The 14,624-nt window shown below is 34.4% G+C and overlaps 1 protein-coding gene across 8 annotated transcripts in view; it reads left to right on the forward strand.

Moving 5' to 3' along the window:
- Positions 1–4,772: 4,772 nt before the first annotated feature.
- LOC149259100 (inactive poly [ADP-ribose] polymerase RCD1-like) overlaps positions 4,773–14,624 on the forward strand; it is a 53,223-nt gene continuing 43,371 nt past the window's right edge. For 4 of the 8 annotated variants that reach the window (XR_016257241.1, XM_089417395.1, XM_089417420.1 and 1 more), the window contains exons 1-7: positions 4,775–6,714; positions 6,871–7,112; positions 7,253–7,362; positions 7,621–7,797; positions 7,914–8,009; positions 8,384–8,488; positions 9,413–9,517. Coding sequence is in view for 7 of the 8 variants with exons in the window: in XM_089417395.1 (XP_089273521.1) it covers positions 5,324–6,714; positions 6,871–7,112; positions 7,253–7,362; positions 7,621–7,797; positions 7,914–8,009; positions 8,384–8,488; positions 9,413–9,517 (2,226 nt within the window). In the remaining variant the exon portion in view is untranslated. Of the gene's footprint in view, positions 6,715–6,870; positions 7,113–7,252; positions 7,363–7,620; positions 7,798–7,913; positions 8,010–8,383; positions 8,489–9,412; positions 9,518–9,740; positions 9,995–14,624 lie in introns of those variants that run through there. The other 4 variants (XM_089417411.1, XM_089417403.1, XM_089417423.1 and 1 more) reach the window with 3 other exon arrangements.

Below are 14,624 nucleotides of genomic sequence, written 5' to 3' on the forward strand. Positions count from 1 at the left end.
CATAAAGGAGAAGGGTAATGATAACACAACGAGCTTGGTGCTTTTGTAGCCAGCAGTTTCGAGACACTCCACTAGTTTATTGATGTAAATACCAAAAAGGGTAGGGGAAAGGGGACAACCTTGCTTAACCTCGATATTACATTTAATATCTTTAGACCACCCTTCGTTGGTCTTAAGCTTGACAATGATAGTCTCGTAGAGGCGGATCACAACAATCCTCAATTCAGGGGAACCATGATCTCTTCAAGCCTCTCCCAGAGCTTATCTCAGGGGATAGTGTCGAAAGATTTTCTAAAGTCCACAAAACAATAGAAGAGATCGGTTTTACTATTGCGACATTCCTCTACGATGATCCTAAGGGTGACAAGGTGGTCGATGGTCGAGTGATGTCTCCTAAAACCAGCTTGCCCTTTAGCTCTTTTACCCTGGTTCTCAAGCCAAAGGCTAAGTTTTTTTTTCCAGAATGAGCCCATAAAGCTTGGCTAGGATGTGGCTAATCATAATGGTTATGTAGTTAGAGGGAACACTTTTGTCCCCATTTTTGAAGATAGGCACAATAAGGCTTTGCGTCCAAAGTTTAGGGAAGCCATGCTTTACAACCAAATTGAGAAGCTTGTGGAGATGAGGAATGAGGATAGATTTTCCCATTTTAAAGATCTCAACTTGGTAACCTTCAATATCTTTGGCTTTCCCATTAGCGAGCTTATTAATCCCAGACTCAATGTCTTCTAGAGAAAAAATATCATCCTTAAAAGGAGTATTTAAGATGGTGCCCATGGTGTCTGGAGAGTCATACAACTTCTTAAAATAGTTATCGCAATTATTCCAACTTATATATATATATATATATATATATATATATATATATATATATATATATAGGCGTAGTCTAACTTATAGACGAAATACTTTCACAACATTATTTATTTATTTATTTAATTTTAATTTTAATTTTATTTATTATATATATATTTTGGTTGATTTTAATAAAAAAAAGACAGAGATTTTTAAAGACTTGAGTTTAAGTTGTTTAAAATGTAGAATCCTAGTGCCCTAAGGGTTTTCGAATCCATATATGCATTCGAAATTGCATTTTAAACAACAAAATCACACATATATATATATATATATATATATATATATATATATAGGCGTAGTCTAACTTATAAACGAAATAATTTTTTTCACGACTTTTTTTCTGGTTGATTTTAATAAAAAGATGACATAGATTTTTAAAAACTTGAGTTTAAGTTGTTTAAAATGTCGAATTCTAGTGCCCGAGGGGTTTTCAAATCCATTTATGCATTCAAAAATTAAACAACAAAAATCACATTCTTTCTTGAAATTGCTGTGTAAGATTCCTTTAGAAAAATCTATTTCGCCTTTAAATTAAATTACGCCTATATATATATATATATTAAATATAAATAATTTTTTTTTATAATATTTTATAAAATAAATTCATTATATTTAGAATAAAAATGAAATATCTAACATATTTCATTAGAAAATATTCAATATATATATTATATTTAAAATATAAATAAAATATCTAATATTTTATATTCAAAAAATATTCTATTTTATAGAATATATATTAGTTCAAAAATGAAAATAAAATATCTCATATATTCTATTCTATAATGTTTGTTAAAGCTATAAAGTTCTTAATTTCTAAATTAGTGAGAGTTTCTTAAGAACAATTTCTCTTAATTTTATTATGAATAATTGTAATTTATTTTTATTTTTATTAAAAATAAAATATTTATTTTATGAAATATATATTTTACTTAAAACAAGTATATATTTTTTTAAATTATAAATATAAATATTAGATTATAAAAGATATATATACAAGTTTGAAGGTTATTTAGAGGAAGCAGGATGTGTTGGCACGATCTTAGCTGGGATAGTCGTCATCCTTCTTCTCTATGCTGACGATATTGTTCTCCTCGCAAGGTGTCCATCTGATCTTGATAAGCAACTTAGGCTTCTTAAGGATTTATGCTCTACCATGGGTATGACTGTTAACACTGACAAAACAAAAGTTATGATTATCAAATCCAAGAAGGACACCTACGCTAATTTTATGTATGACAATAATAACTTGGAGGAAGTGTATTCTTACAAGTACCTAGGAATTGATATTCATCACAAGCTCAATTGGAACTATAGCATTGAGAAAAGGATTAATGGGGGTGGAAAGCTTACTTTGGTCTTGAAAATAATTGTAAAACGACAAACCTCGTAATGTGGGATAAAAAGAAGTTCCTCTTTGAAACTTTAGTCACTCCTGTTATCTTATATGGATGTGAGGTTTGGGGTTGCAGCATCTCTAGAGAATCCTAGAGAAAGATTGAGCAAATCCAGAAGCATTTTATAACGTATAACCTGAAAATTAAAAGCAATACACCTACCCTATTCTCCTTATAGAAGTAGGTCTTTCCCCTATCGAGAGCCTAGCTATGACTAGGCTTCTGTTGTACAAGCACAAGCTCAATAACATAGGAGATCATAGACTTCCTAAGCTAGCTTTAAATTCCAGCCAAAACCACCTAAGGCTCAAACGGGGGTGGTATAAAGACATGAGGGCCTGGTTAAACCATTGGGAGATCAACGAGAATGATGCATTGCAAAACATTAATAACATTAAAAATATTGTTACTTCTAAGTTCAAAGAAAAAATGTGGTGTGAGAAAGATTTAGCAACTAAAAGAAAATTAAGTTATTATAAGAAGGTCATCAACCCCACCCTAGAAGATCAAAAGTATCTCTCTGTTTTAGCTAGCTCAAAGAAGAAAATTAATATAGCGAAGATTAGAACGAACTCTCATGAGCTCCATAGTGAAACAGGTCATTGGGCAGTTCCTAAAACACCATGGATGGAAAGGATCTGCCATCTCTGTGAGAATAGGAACATTGAGGATGAAAACCACTTCCTCTTAGAGTGCCTTGGTGCAACCACATTAGATCTCAGTTTCATAATCTTTGTCGCAATACTGACCTTCCTAGCCTTGTATAATGTCAAAATTATAGTGAGCTTGGGAGGTTTCTCTCCAAGCTTTTTGAGCATAGGAATACAATCTTAAATCAAACTAAATAATCTGTTTTTTTAGATATGATAGACCAAAGTTTGGTCTCAGTAGACATTAACCACCATCATCATCATCATAATTTTTAAAAATCTTATTGATTAATATTTAAAATTTTTTATTATTAATTTTTTATAATTTATTATTAATAAAAAATATGAAAATAATAAATTATAGTTAATTGGGCATAAAATAATTTGTAAATAGATGTAAAATAAACACCTTATTATCTCACAGACAATGTAGTATAAGATTAATATAGTTACAGTTTTGAACTCAGATAAAAATAAAAAAATTATAATTATTTAAAATTATTTATAAAACAATAATAAAAATAATATTTGATTTCATAAATAAGATTTTGTTAGATTATATAAAAAGTAATTGAAAAATAATTATAAGATCACTGAAATTTTTGAGAATACAATTTAAATTTATACTATTTTATACTAATAATGAAACCATTTATAATAATTATAAAATAAAACGTGAAACTACTTAAACATATTAATTATCCAAAATTCAAAAATATCTAACCAGAACACAAATTTCTTTCCTTATAAATATATAAAGTTCAAATTATTTAAAAAACATACTTTCCTTAATTAATCATCTAAAACTCAAAAATATCTAACTAGAACACAAATTTCTTTTCTTATAAATTATAAAATTCAAATTATTTTAAATAACATAATTTTCCTTAATAAAATAATTAATTAACTTATATTTACAGATAAATATCTAACTAGAACACAAATTTCTTTTCTTATAAATTATAAAATTCAAATTATTTTAAATAACATAATTTTCCTTAATAAAATAATTAATTAACTTATATTTACAGATAAAAATGAATGATTAATCTCAACAACCTAATTACATCACCTTAAAGAAATTGTAAATAATTTTGCTAATATATTAATAATTTAATAATAATAAAATAAAATCACGATTTTATCATATGGTCTTTTCGATGTATTTAACAATTTTATATATGTCCGTATAGAATCAACCAGGGAAACAATATCTGAAGACAACTCGCAAGAATATTCTCAAATTGCAACGAAGGATGGTAGATAAAATCTCATGTACTTGGGAAGCATAATGTTTCATTACGATCTTGTTGGGATCAGATGCAGTGAATTCTTTAATGGCCGGGAACAATAATAAAATCTGAATTATTATGGAACACTGCACCTTTTCAAATGGAACCCCCGAGTGGGCATCTCCCAAGCCTTTTGCAAGGCAGCCAAACCACCCGTGTATCTAAGGCATCTACAGAGCTATCAAGTCAACGTGTCCCTATTGTTCCTAGACATCCGAATTCGGGAAAAGAGAAACAAAATATGCAAAGTCTCAGAGGCAGATGGCAAAGGGACATTAAATTTTTGATAAAAAGGTCAAAGTTCGCGGGTATTGTTGACTTCGACAGTGAGGCGCCTGTAATCAAGGGAGCTTTCTTTCTCTCCACGCAAAGAAAAGCAATTAAACTTTAAAAAATTTAAAAAGACACTTTCACACATTAAACAGTTAAGTGGGGCAGGCGGTTAGCTTGATGGCCAAGTTCCGGTTCCAGCCACCGCCTCTCTGACATATTGGAAAACTAACATTTAATGTATATAATTATCAAAAAATATCTTCAAATTTAGATTATTGATTTTATTTGTATCGGAATAAGTGGACGACACTATATATTTACTCTGGAACAGGGAAAAAATGTAGCGAGGGTTTGTACGCGCAATAAACGTGCAGTGTGGGAGAAGAAGGTTTCGCTGGAGGCAAGTAAGGAAGGAAGGAGGAGGGGCTTTGCAGGAGCAAAATCCGGGAGGGTTTTGTTTTCTTCGGCACAAGATATTTTTAGCCTTTGGTCCTGCAGGTTCTGATTCTTGACCTTGCTTCTCCGCACTTTCTGTAATACATTGTTTTGGTTTTTTTCTTTCGTTGGGGTTGTGCATATTTTCGGCCTCGTCTCGTTAGGGTTTGGAAAAACAGCTGGTAGATTTTTTTCTTAAATTTCGTGGCCTTGTCTCGGTTAGGGGTTTCGGATATGTGTCCGGAATTGAATTTGGAGTTGTGAGTTTTTTTTCATGGGGGTCTCAGGGCTGAATGATAGCTGGGCATCGGCTTGTTCAGTCCTGAAATGGTGATGGATGCAAAGCTGAAATATATTCCGTCGTGATGACGAAGTTGTAAATAAATAACGAATGTTAGAGAACCTGTGGGTTTAATTCATGATAGAAATGGAGAACAAAGGGGAGTGTTTCTCCAAGCTTGCCAGAAGCATTGTGCATAGAGTTCAAATGAAGAGAAAAGGGGCTTATAAACATATTGATACATACCGTAGTGGCTTAACCTTGGGTAAGGGGGCCTTTAAATTGGGTAAGGGGACTGGTGGTGTTCCTAATTCTGGAAATAGAGCACGTAAAGCTGCAGGGAATGTGAAAACCTGTGATGGGTGTCGCTGTTCCGACAAGACAATTCTGCACAATTATGGGAATTACCGAAAGAGTGCGGTTCCTGAGAGGGTTATGTATTATTGGAATGGCGGCTGGAATGATTTTTCAGCAGAAGCTTCGGATTCGTTAAGGAAGGCATTCTCAGGTGGCATGCCCACTACAGAGGTGGTGATAGATGGATCGCGTTACCTCGTCGATTTTTTGCGGATGCTGCAAATAGATTTGAGGGTGGGCTGCCAAAGGTCCATTGGCTGGATTGACAAGAACGGCTCTTGCTTTTTCCCCAAAGGCTTCTTTGAGGACAATATTGATGATGCCGACGTCGCCCCGAAAGTCGAAGTTGAGATCGAGATTCGAATAGGTGCAACTGAGGGCTCGAAGGCTTCTCCGGGCTCGAAGGCTGAGAAGCGTGGAGTTGAGGATAACTTGGATCCCTTGTCCGAGGCTTCGGAGACTGACAAGGATGTGCACCCCAATAATTTTAATCCCTCATTCGCCGTTGCAAAAACTGAGAAATGCGAATGTAGTAGTAACTCAGAACACTTGAATGTTACCGAATCTGATAACAAGAGTCGAGTAGCTACGGATGCCTTTAAATCATACAAATTGATCAGGAAAGCGGCAGTTGTGGTCCCTGCACCTACAAATGATATTGAGCGAAGCTCGAGTCATAGAGGTAATGAGGCCGCTGCTTTGTCCCCAAAACCATCGAAAGATTCAAAAGATGAGGAGGCTACCGGTGGTGCTGTCAATAGCTCCCAATGGTCAGATTCCAAACAGTGTTCAAGTTTGGAAGCTTCTGAATTTGAATCGTTGGGTGACAGATTGCTCAAATTGGAAGATGGAAATGAAGAGTATGTCGCTGTGCAGAGCCGTTTTCTCTCCGGTTTGAGTAAAATTGCTGTTGGAACCACTGTTACGGGTATTTATCGAAATACCCATACAAGTGCAATGGGCCAGGCTCGACTGCAGGCTTTTCACAGGCAGGTTGAGTTCACTAGAATGATCCGTGGTAACGCAAATGTTAGAAGTGCCTGGCACGGCACATCTAGCAAATGTGCCGCAGCAATCATACTTCATGGTTTTAGCCATAGTAGAACACATAATAATGGTCCATCGTACGGTGTTGGTGTTTATCTTGCTCCAGAAGATCGCTCCTACCTCAGGTAGGCAGGTTAAATCAGGGATCACTAAATTTGTTTATGGTTTTCACGATCAATTGCATGATAGTGATTTAATTTTGTGTATGGTTTTTTTTAAATATTTAGGGAAAACATCTTTGTTTAAATTTTGTAATAACTATAATTTCTCATTCTCTACAGTGCTTCATTTTCGGATATTGACAAAAATGGTGAACAGCACATGGTGCTGTGCCGGGTTATTCTTGGCAATGTTGAGAAAGTACCTCTTGGCTCTCAACAGTTCCATCCTACTTGTGAAAAGTTTGATTCTGGTGTTGATGATCTCACTAATCCAAAGTGTTACATCATTTGGAGCACTCACATGAACATGCACATTCTTCCAGAGTACATTGTGAGCTTTAAGGTTCCCCATCAAATGCATGGTAATGCCCCTGGTTTGCCTTTTTTTTTTGTGCCATATGAGGAATGATAAATATGCTGCAAACTTGTTTAACTGTAACCAGTTACCATGCATAGGTCCCAGCTGAATATCTGTCTAACTATGGGCATTTTACTGCTATAGAATGCTGGGCTGAATCGAAAGCAATGCAAGGCATTTGTGGTGTACCCAAAAGTTTCAGCAGCTCTCTGGAGGATGTTGAAGTTGCTCGACAGGGTTCTGTTTATGACATGGTAAATTTGACTAATATATCTTTGGATGGCCTCTACTTTTATAGGCAATCGAATGTATTATTTGGGGAGAGGTATTATGTTTCTTGGTTGCTAGAATTACATTATAACCTATAGGTGACGTAATTGATAGTGCCGTGGCAATTGCCATTTAATGTACTGGAGGTTATATGTCTCCTACAGGTTAATTAAGTCATTCGTTCTTGGTTTTATCCTATCAACAATTTGTTTTGGTTTAATACTTCTTAAATTGGCTTCCAGCACCCTTCTTCAGCTTCAGTTGAAGGAAGAAAATGCAAGATGCAGGAACCTGCAAAAGGATCAATGCGAATTCCTAGTGCTGCCAGCATGTCATTTCCGAGGTTGTTCTCGGTCATAAGAAAGTCTCTGCCTCCGGCTTATATGAATACATTGGAACACCTCTATGCTCAGTACAAGGTAGCTACCTTTTTTGTATTTTATTTAAGAGTTTTGTTGCCATTGATGTAGTGATGTAGCTTCCAAAATCAAGTGCACAGAAAGTTAGATCCATGCCACCTGTGTTTGATTGTCAGGTAGGAAAAATTGGCAAAGAAACCATCATAAGGAATGTCAGAATGATTGTTGGAGATAAGTTGCTGATTGCAGCTATCCAAAGCATTCGAGGCCAGGTAACCACATCTTTGAATTCAGACATCCGGGATTTTAATTGTTTGCTAGCATCTCCAGCTTTTGTTACCAAGATGAACTGTGCTGCACAAAATGTAGGAGTAATGTTGGATTAAGCTGCTTTTTCTTGACTCAAGAGTCACAACTAGCTTGTTCTACTTAAGAGTAATAAAATTGCTACATAAGTTAGTTTTCACATACTGTTGCTTTGTCTACTTTTGAGATGTATTTTGTTTTGATCCTCAAATTTTTATGCCATGGATATGGTATTCCATTTTAGAGACAGCTGTACACATCTTTCATTTGTTTGTTTATTTGTATTCTCTTTTTGATTTAGAAAAAGATCAAGTTCATCATGCTATATGTTGCTTTGCAGAATAAATGTACACAAATGCTAAACAAAGTGGAGCATGATCCACATTCAATCCTGTATTCTGACAGGCTAAATCTAGATAATGAGTCTACTACATCCACAAATAAGGTACTGTATGAAAACAAAGATATACAAAGTACATAGGAAAAAGGTTACAGATTATATGGCTTTAATGATAATTTCTGCAATTTTTGGAATTTATCATGCTCATTTTTATGTTAGTTGCTTAGAAGTTATGAATGTGATTTTCTGTAGCAACTGTGCTTTGGTACAGTTGGAATAACAGGAAAATCCTTTATTAAGAGAATAAGTTTCAGCTATGATATGATATCTAGCATGCAGAGGATGTGCATTACTTTCTGTTTAGTAGTAGATGCTGGGAAAATGGATGACTAACAGCAGTAGACAGTGGAATTCTTTAAAAGATGTAATTTTTGGATATCTTTAGCAATATGCTCCCTGGCGGTATGATATTTTAAAGCTATTTTAAACCCCTACAAATATGATTATTAGGTCCAGGTTCCCTCTTTGCTGGATACATCCAACCACGGTGTTAGGATCAGTGTAGGGTTTTAATTGGAAGTGTTACTGTTCATTGGGGCTTGAACTCATGTTCACTGTTTGGCAAGTAGCATGGCTAACTACTAGGTTACTCCATTGTTGGTAATAGGTATTCTGCTTTTGGTCTTGTTTACTTGTATTGTTACACCTATCTAGGTAGCCATTTGTTGGCGAAGTGCGTTTTGTTTTTTGCCTAATGGAATTGCTTTTAGTTTTTTAGCTGAATGCAGTCTAAAGCATAAGTTTACTCCCACTGTTGATATCATACTGTTGGTCTTGTTCACATATGTTGTTATGTCCATCTAGGTAACCATGTATTGATTTAGGATTTTTTTGGGTTGGATTTCTTCTGTATGGATTTGTTTTTAGCTGAATGCAGTGGGTTTTAAAGCACAAATTTTATTGTTCATTTTTGTCAGTTTGTTGGGGAAAGGCTTCCTTTCTCAGTTCTGGTTGTCATTGGTTTTGCAGAAAGATCATATGGAGGTGTTTAATGGAGTAGATAGTGTTCCCCATTCTTTGCTGGCATCCAAGAAACTACACATGGACAATAAATGCATTTCATCAATGAATCAGGTAATGCCAGAGTTTTTAATAAAAGAAAAAAGGATTTACTTTTCATGCGAATACATCATATGTCTAATGCAAGTGGTTGATGTTGAGAAAATTTGTTTGGAAGACCTCAGAAATAATCTTTTGAGTGTGTTTTGGCATGGTTGAGAAATAAGGAATGTTCCTTTTTGGCCATGAAATAGATATATAAATTTAAAATTTAATGAGATCAAATTTTCTTTTTCAGCCATGAAATTCTGTCCTCAGGATGGTTTGTAGGGATTTGCTTTCGAGTTCGCATCTCAAATGGCAGGCATTACTTAGCTTGATTTCAAAAACAGTTGACAATGTCACTGTTCAATGATGTAATTTAATAAATCTTTGACAATTTGATGCAAGGACACCATACTTTTTGTTTCTTGTACTGTTCAGTTAGTAGCTATATGTTAATGTTAAAATTCAAATGATCTATAAAGATTAATAGCCTTCTGCGTGATAATATATCAGTAATAGCTGTTTTACGTGGTGTATCTTTGATTCTTTATAAGGCACAAACTAACTAAAACCCACTAAAGATGGTGGATACCAGTTGCATGGAGGATAAGTTTCCTTCGCCCACTTATTATTTGAGTGACAATACTTTGTATTGTGTTTTCTTTTTCAGAGTGTCATGATATATGAACCTAAAAGTAACATTCTTCACAAAGAATCTCCTTCTCTGTTTGTTGTCATGGAAATGACGATTGAAAGTCATGAAGTTTGGATAATGGCTTTAGAAGGCTAATGTTTAGGAGATGAGGGTGTTTACATGTGGTAATGGTGCCAGATTTTGATTGGATTTCATACAATAAGATAACTATTAAATTAAATATTAACCCAATAAACCTATTTCTACTGAAAAGAGAAATCTATAAAAAATTGAAAAAACATTTGTAGCATGAAGTAAGGCTTAAAAATATATAATTTCATACTTATTTTGACGTGAGAAAAGTAGTAAATTTATGCCATTTATGTTTTAAGTAGTTTTCAGTTTTTTTTTAAGTTTTAGAAACATTGCCCAAGGAAGAAGAAACTAGAGTTGAAATTTGAAAAGAAAAGGAAGTCCAAGGCATGAAAATATCGTGGACAAATTGAGACATGAAGGCATGAAAATATCTTGCACAAATTGAGACATGAAGGCATGGCGTGAATAAAGTTAGTATGGAAACAAGAAATAATAAAGAAGAGTGACGTCAAAGAGATTCCATAACACATATGCATGTACATCCATGTGATTTCAAATCATTAGAGACAAATAACATAGGATGCCATTGATATTTAAATCAAAATACGTAAACAAGCTCCCTCGTGTGACTAAGTCACCTAGTTCATGTTCGTGTTCCAAGTTCAAAATATACAACTCACATAAATATATGTTAATAAAATACTAAAAATATTATATTTTTAACCAAGGTTGCGGGGGAGCGCCCCCTGTTCCCAATTCGCGATTCGGGTGGGAGTGACTCAGGAGCGCACTCCCAACCAAAAAAAAGCGCTCCCTGGTTTTTCGGGAGCATTTAGTCTTTTTTGGAATTTTTTTTTGCACTAATATTCCAAATGCAATTATTTTTTCAAAGAAACAAATAAGTTTTGAGTGGGGCAGCCTAATGATCAAGCCTATGGCCCTAGTATTGATATGCAATTCATGGTAATGTTAAATTCTTAAAGTAAAAGGATGAAAATGAAGATTCTTAAAGTAAAAGTGAGATTCTCCTTAATCTTCATTTTCATCCTTTTACTTAAATTTTTAACATTACCATGAAATGACTCAGGATATTTGAGAGGGGTCCCGACCTCATTGGATTTCATATGGAGAAAGTAGAATTTTAAATTTCATTCAAAATCCAGCAGACTTGTCAATTTTTCAGGAATTCAGGATTGGGGGGATTGCAATGTTTCCATTGGATTTTGTTATGTATTAGGGTATGTAACTTGTATTTAATCAATAGCACCAATCTGTCTATGTTACCTTGATGTTAGTGACATTGATTGTCGAACTCCTTTATCATGACCCTCCAAAAAATTTAGTATCACTCAAACAAAATCTTGGCTTGAAATGCTATGCTTTTTCTATCTTATGCTAATTAATGCTTAGAGGGTGACATTAATGACAAAGATCCCTATATAGATCCAGAGGTAATGACAAAGATACCTCTAGATATTAATGCTTAGAGGGTGATATTAATCGCAGATCCTGATTGTCCAACAAGACTAAAAAATAGACATTTCTCGTGGCGGCAAGAGGCTCAAGCATTAGCAATAGATAATAGATTTACTTGTCTTTTCTAGTTTCTAGTAGTTTTTATAACTATTGACTCTTTCATATTTATTATGATGTTTTTTGTAAACAACATATGACAATTTAAGTTTGAAGTTTGAAGTTATAACTCATTAGTAATGAGTTATGAATATGATGCTTCGCGAAAGTTGAAAGTTGTTTCATTTCATGTTAGATATTATTTATTGTAATGGGCTTACAAGTACAACTTTGGTGATCAATGACGATAAATGTTATATATTGAATCATGAGGACCCAATATGTTGTATGTTACTATGTTACTAACTCGTGGACGTTGTTGATGAAGATTATAACTTCTACATGATTGTTGTTATATGGTTCGATCTATGTTTTTGTTTTGTTTTGTTTTTTGTTTTTGTTTTTGTTCCTTGTACCTGTCTATATCTAATTCATCATTCTACATGCTTTTGTTGACATATATGCATCAAAATATAAAAATTATAAAAAAATATATATTACATCGAAGATGCTTCCGGAATCGCTCCCAAACCGGGAGCTTCTGAAAATATCGCCCTTGCTCTCGCTCCTACTCCTTGTTTTCGCTCCTGCTCCCAAGTAACCTTGTTTTTAACTATATAATTTTACCACGGGGCACATCATTTGGCAATCGCCGTGTTATGAAGTATTATGTAAACCATGAGATTCAAAGTTCAAATCCCTTGTGTGTCAAGCCAACGATAAAGAAAAAACTATATAATTTGACAAGTATATAAAAATTCACTAAATCAACGTTATCTGAATAAAAGATATAGATAATCTAATAATAATAAATTATTTTTTTTCATAGAAATAAATACTCTTATATTAATAAAAAAGAGGGGGTTGCAGCTGTATCATCCAACATTTTAATATAAATATAAAAGGAGATCCACGGTTCAAAATTATCCATAGGAATTAAAAGACTAAGGGTTGATAACCTAAGTCACTGCATTCATGTTTGTGTTCGAGTTTGATGACTTTGAAATTCGAATAAAGTTTGATCATTAAGATTTTGGCGATGAAGTTTGACGTTGTCAAAAATTTCTTTTACCAAGACACATTATTTCTTAACACTCATAAGCAGTGGAATAATCACACAGAGATATAAACATTGTCACACAATAAATTTCCTAGGGAAACCCAATTGGGAAAACCCCCCCTTTGCTATAGTATATTTTATTGATAGAGTCTACGCAATCTGATCTCTTACAAGGCAAACAATGACCCTAAGAACACACTTGTTCTCACACTATACTAGCTAGACACACCTTGCAACCACTCGACCTCTGCTCACCTTCTTCCTTGCACTGAGATAGGTTCGATTTCCTTGCACACAGGTTGCCTTTTTCCTAGTCTAGGGTGCTCCCTATTACTTAGGGCTTGACTCTTATTTCCTAGCTCAAATCTGCGACAAGGAAGCTCCCTACAGATTGCGTATTGGCTCCTTTAAAATATGCTGCCATAACAAAGAACTCACATAGAGATAAACTCGTGCAAACAATAATAATACAATCTGTGCCTTTGTCCTCCTTTTATCAAATCGATCCATCCTAAAATTGGAAAATACAAATTTGGAACAACAATTGTGATTGACTAGTTAATTGAGTTCGAACTATCTTTCTCCAATCATAACTTGGAGTTATAACTCGTCCTTGCCTCAATCAAAATTGAATCTTCCAACTTGTCCTCTTCAAAATGTGAACTACAATTTTAAAACAACTGACCCTCCAACACTCCACATTAAACCACCATCTCCACGAACTTGTCCATGGTCAAAGAAAGGCAACTGTTTGTCTTTCTGTCGAAGGCGGAGCAAAAGAAGACCTTCCACTCGCTACAATCTTCAACATTCCCTCCTAGCAAGGAAGGGATTTTGTACAACTCCCAACTTGTCTCTAAAATAGACAAAACTGCTTCTTGCCAACACCTTGGTCAAGATATCTGTTGTTTGTTCCTCTTTTGGAATGTACGGTAACTTCACTCTCCCTTTTTGCACACAATCTCTAAGATGATGATACTTGATCTCGATATGCTTGGAGCGATCATGAAACTTTGGATTTTGAGAGAGCTTAGTGCAATTCTAATTATCATAATGTATCACAATAGGCTCCATCCCCTGTTTGAAAAGTCCCGTAAGCAACTTCCTCATCCAGATAGTTGTGCACGTTGCCAAACTGGTAGGCATGTATTCGACCTCTACTAAACTTGAGTGTAATCGATCTTTGCTTCTTGCTAAACTAGGAAACAACTGTTGACCCAATGCTGAAGATGCAACTTGAGGTACTCTTTTGATCTGTGGAGCACCTTGCCCAATCTGTGTTTGTGAAGCCCTCAAGCCTCATTCCATCACCCTTTCTATACCACAATCCATAATCTGCTGTGCCCTTGAGATACCTCAAAACATGCTTAGGAGCAACCCAATGAAATTTGGTCGGTTGCATCATGAACCAACTCAACTGGTTTATTGCAAAACAAATATCAGGCCATGTGTTGACCAAATACATCAACATCACGTTGCCTTATTGAATGGTTTTCAATAAGGCTAAGGCTAATGTTTAGGAGATGAGGGTGTTTACATGTGGTAATGGTGCCAGATTTTGATTGGATTTCATACAATAAGATAACTATTAAATTAAATATTAACCCAATAAACCTATTTCCACTGAAAAGAGAAATCTATAAAAAATTGAAAAAACATTTGTGGCTTGAAGTAAGGCTTAAAAATATATAATTTCATACTTATTTTGACGTGAGAAAAGTAGTAAATTTATGCCATTTATGTTTTAAGTAGTTTTCAGTTTTTTTAAGTTTTAG

Source organism: Pinus tabuliformis, chromosome 6, assembly GCF_031772625.1.
Source record: "Pinus tabuliformis cultivar Carrire ecotype Pingquan chromosome 6, CPIR1, whole genome shotgun sequence".
Classification (NCBI taxonomy): Eukaryota; Viridiplantae; Streptophyta; class Pinopsida; order Pinales; family Pinaceae; genus Pinus; species Pinus tabuliformis.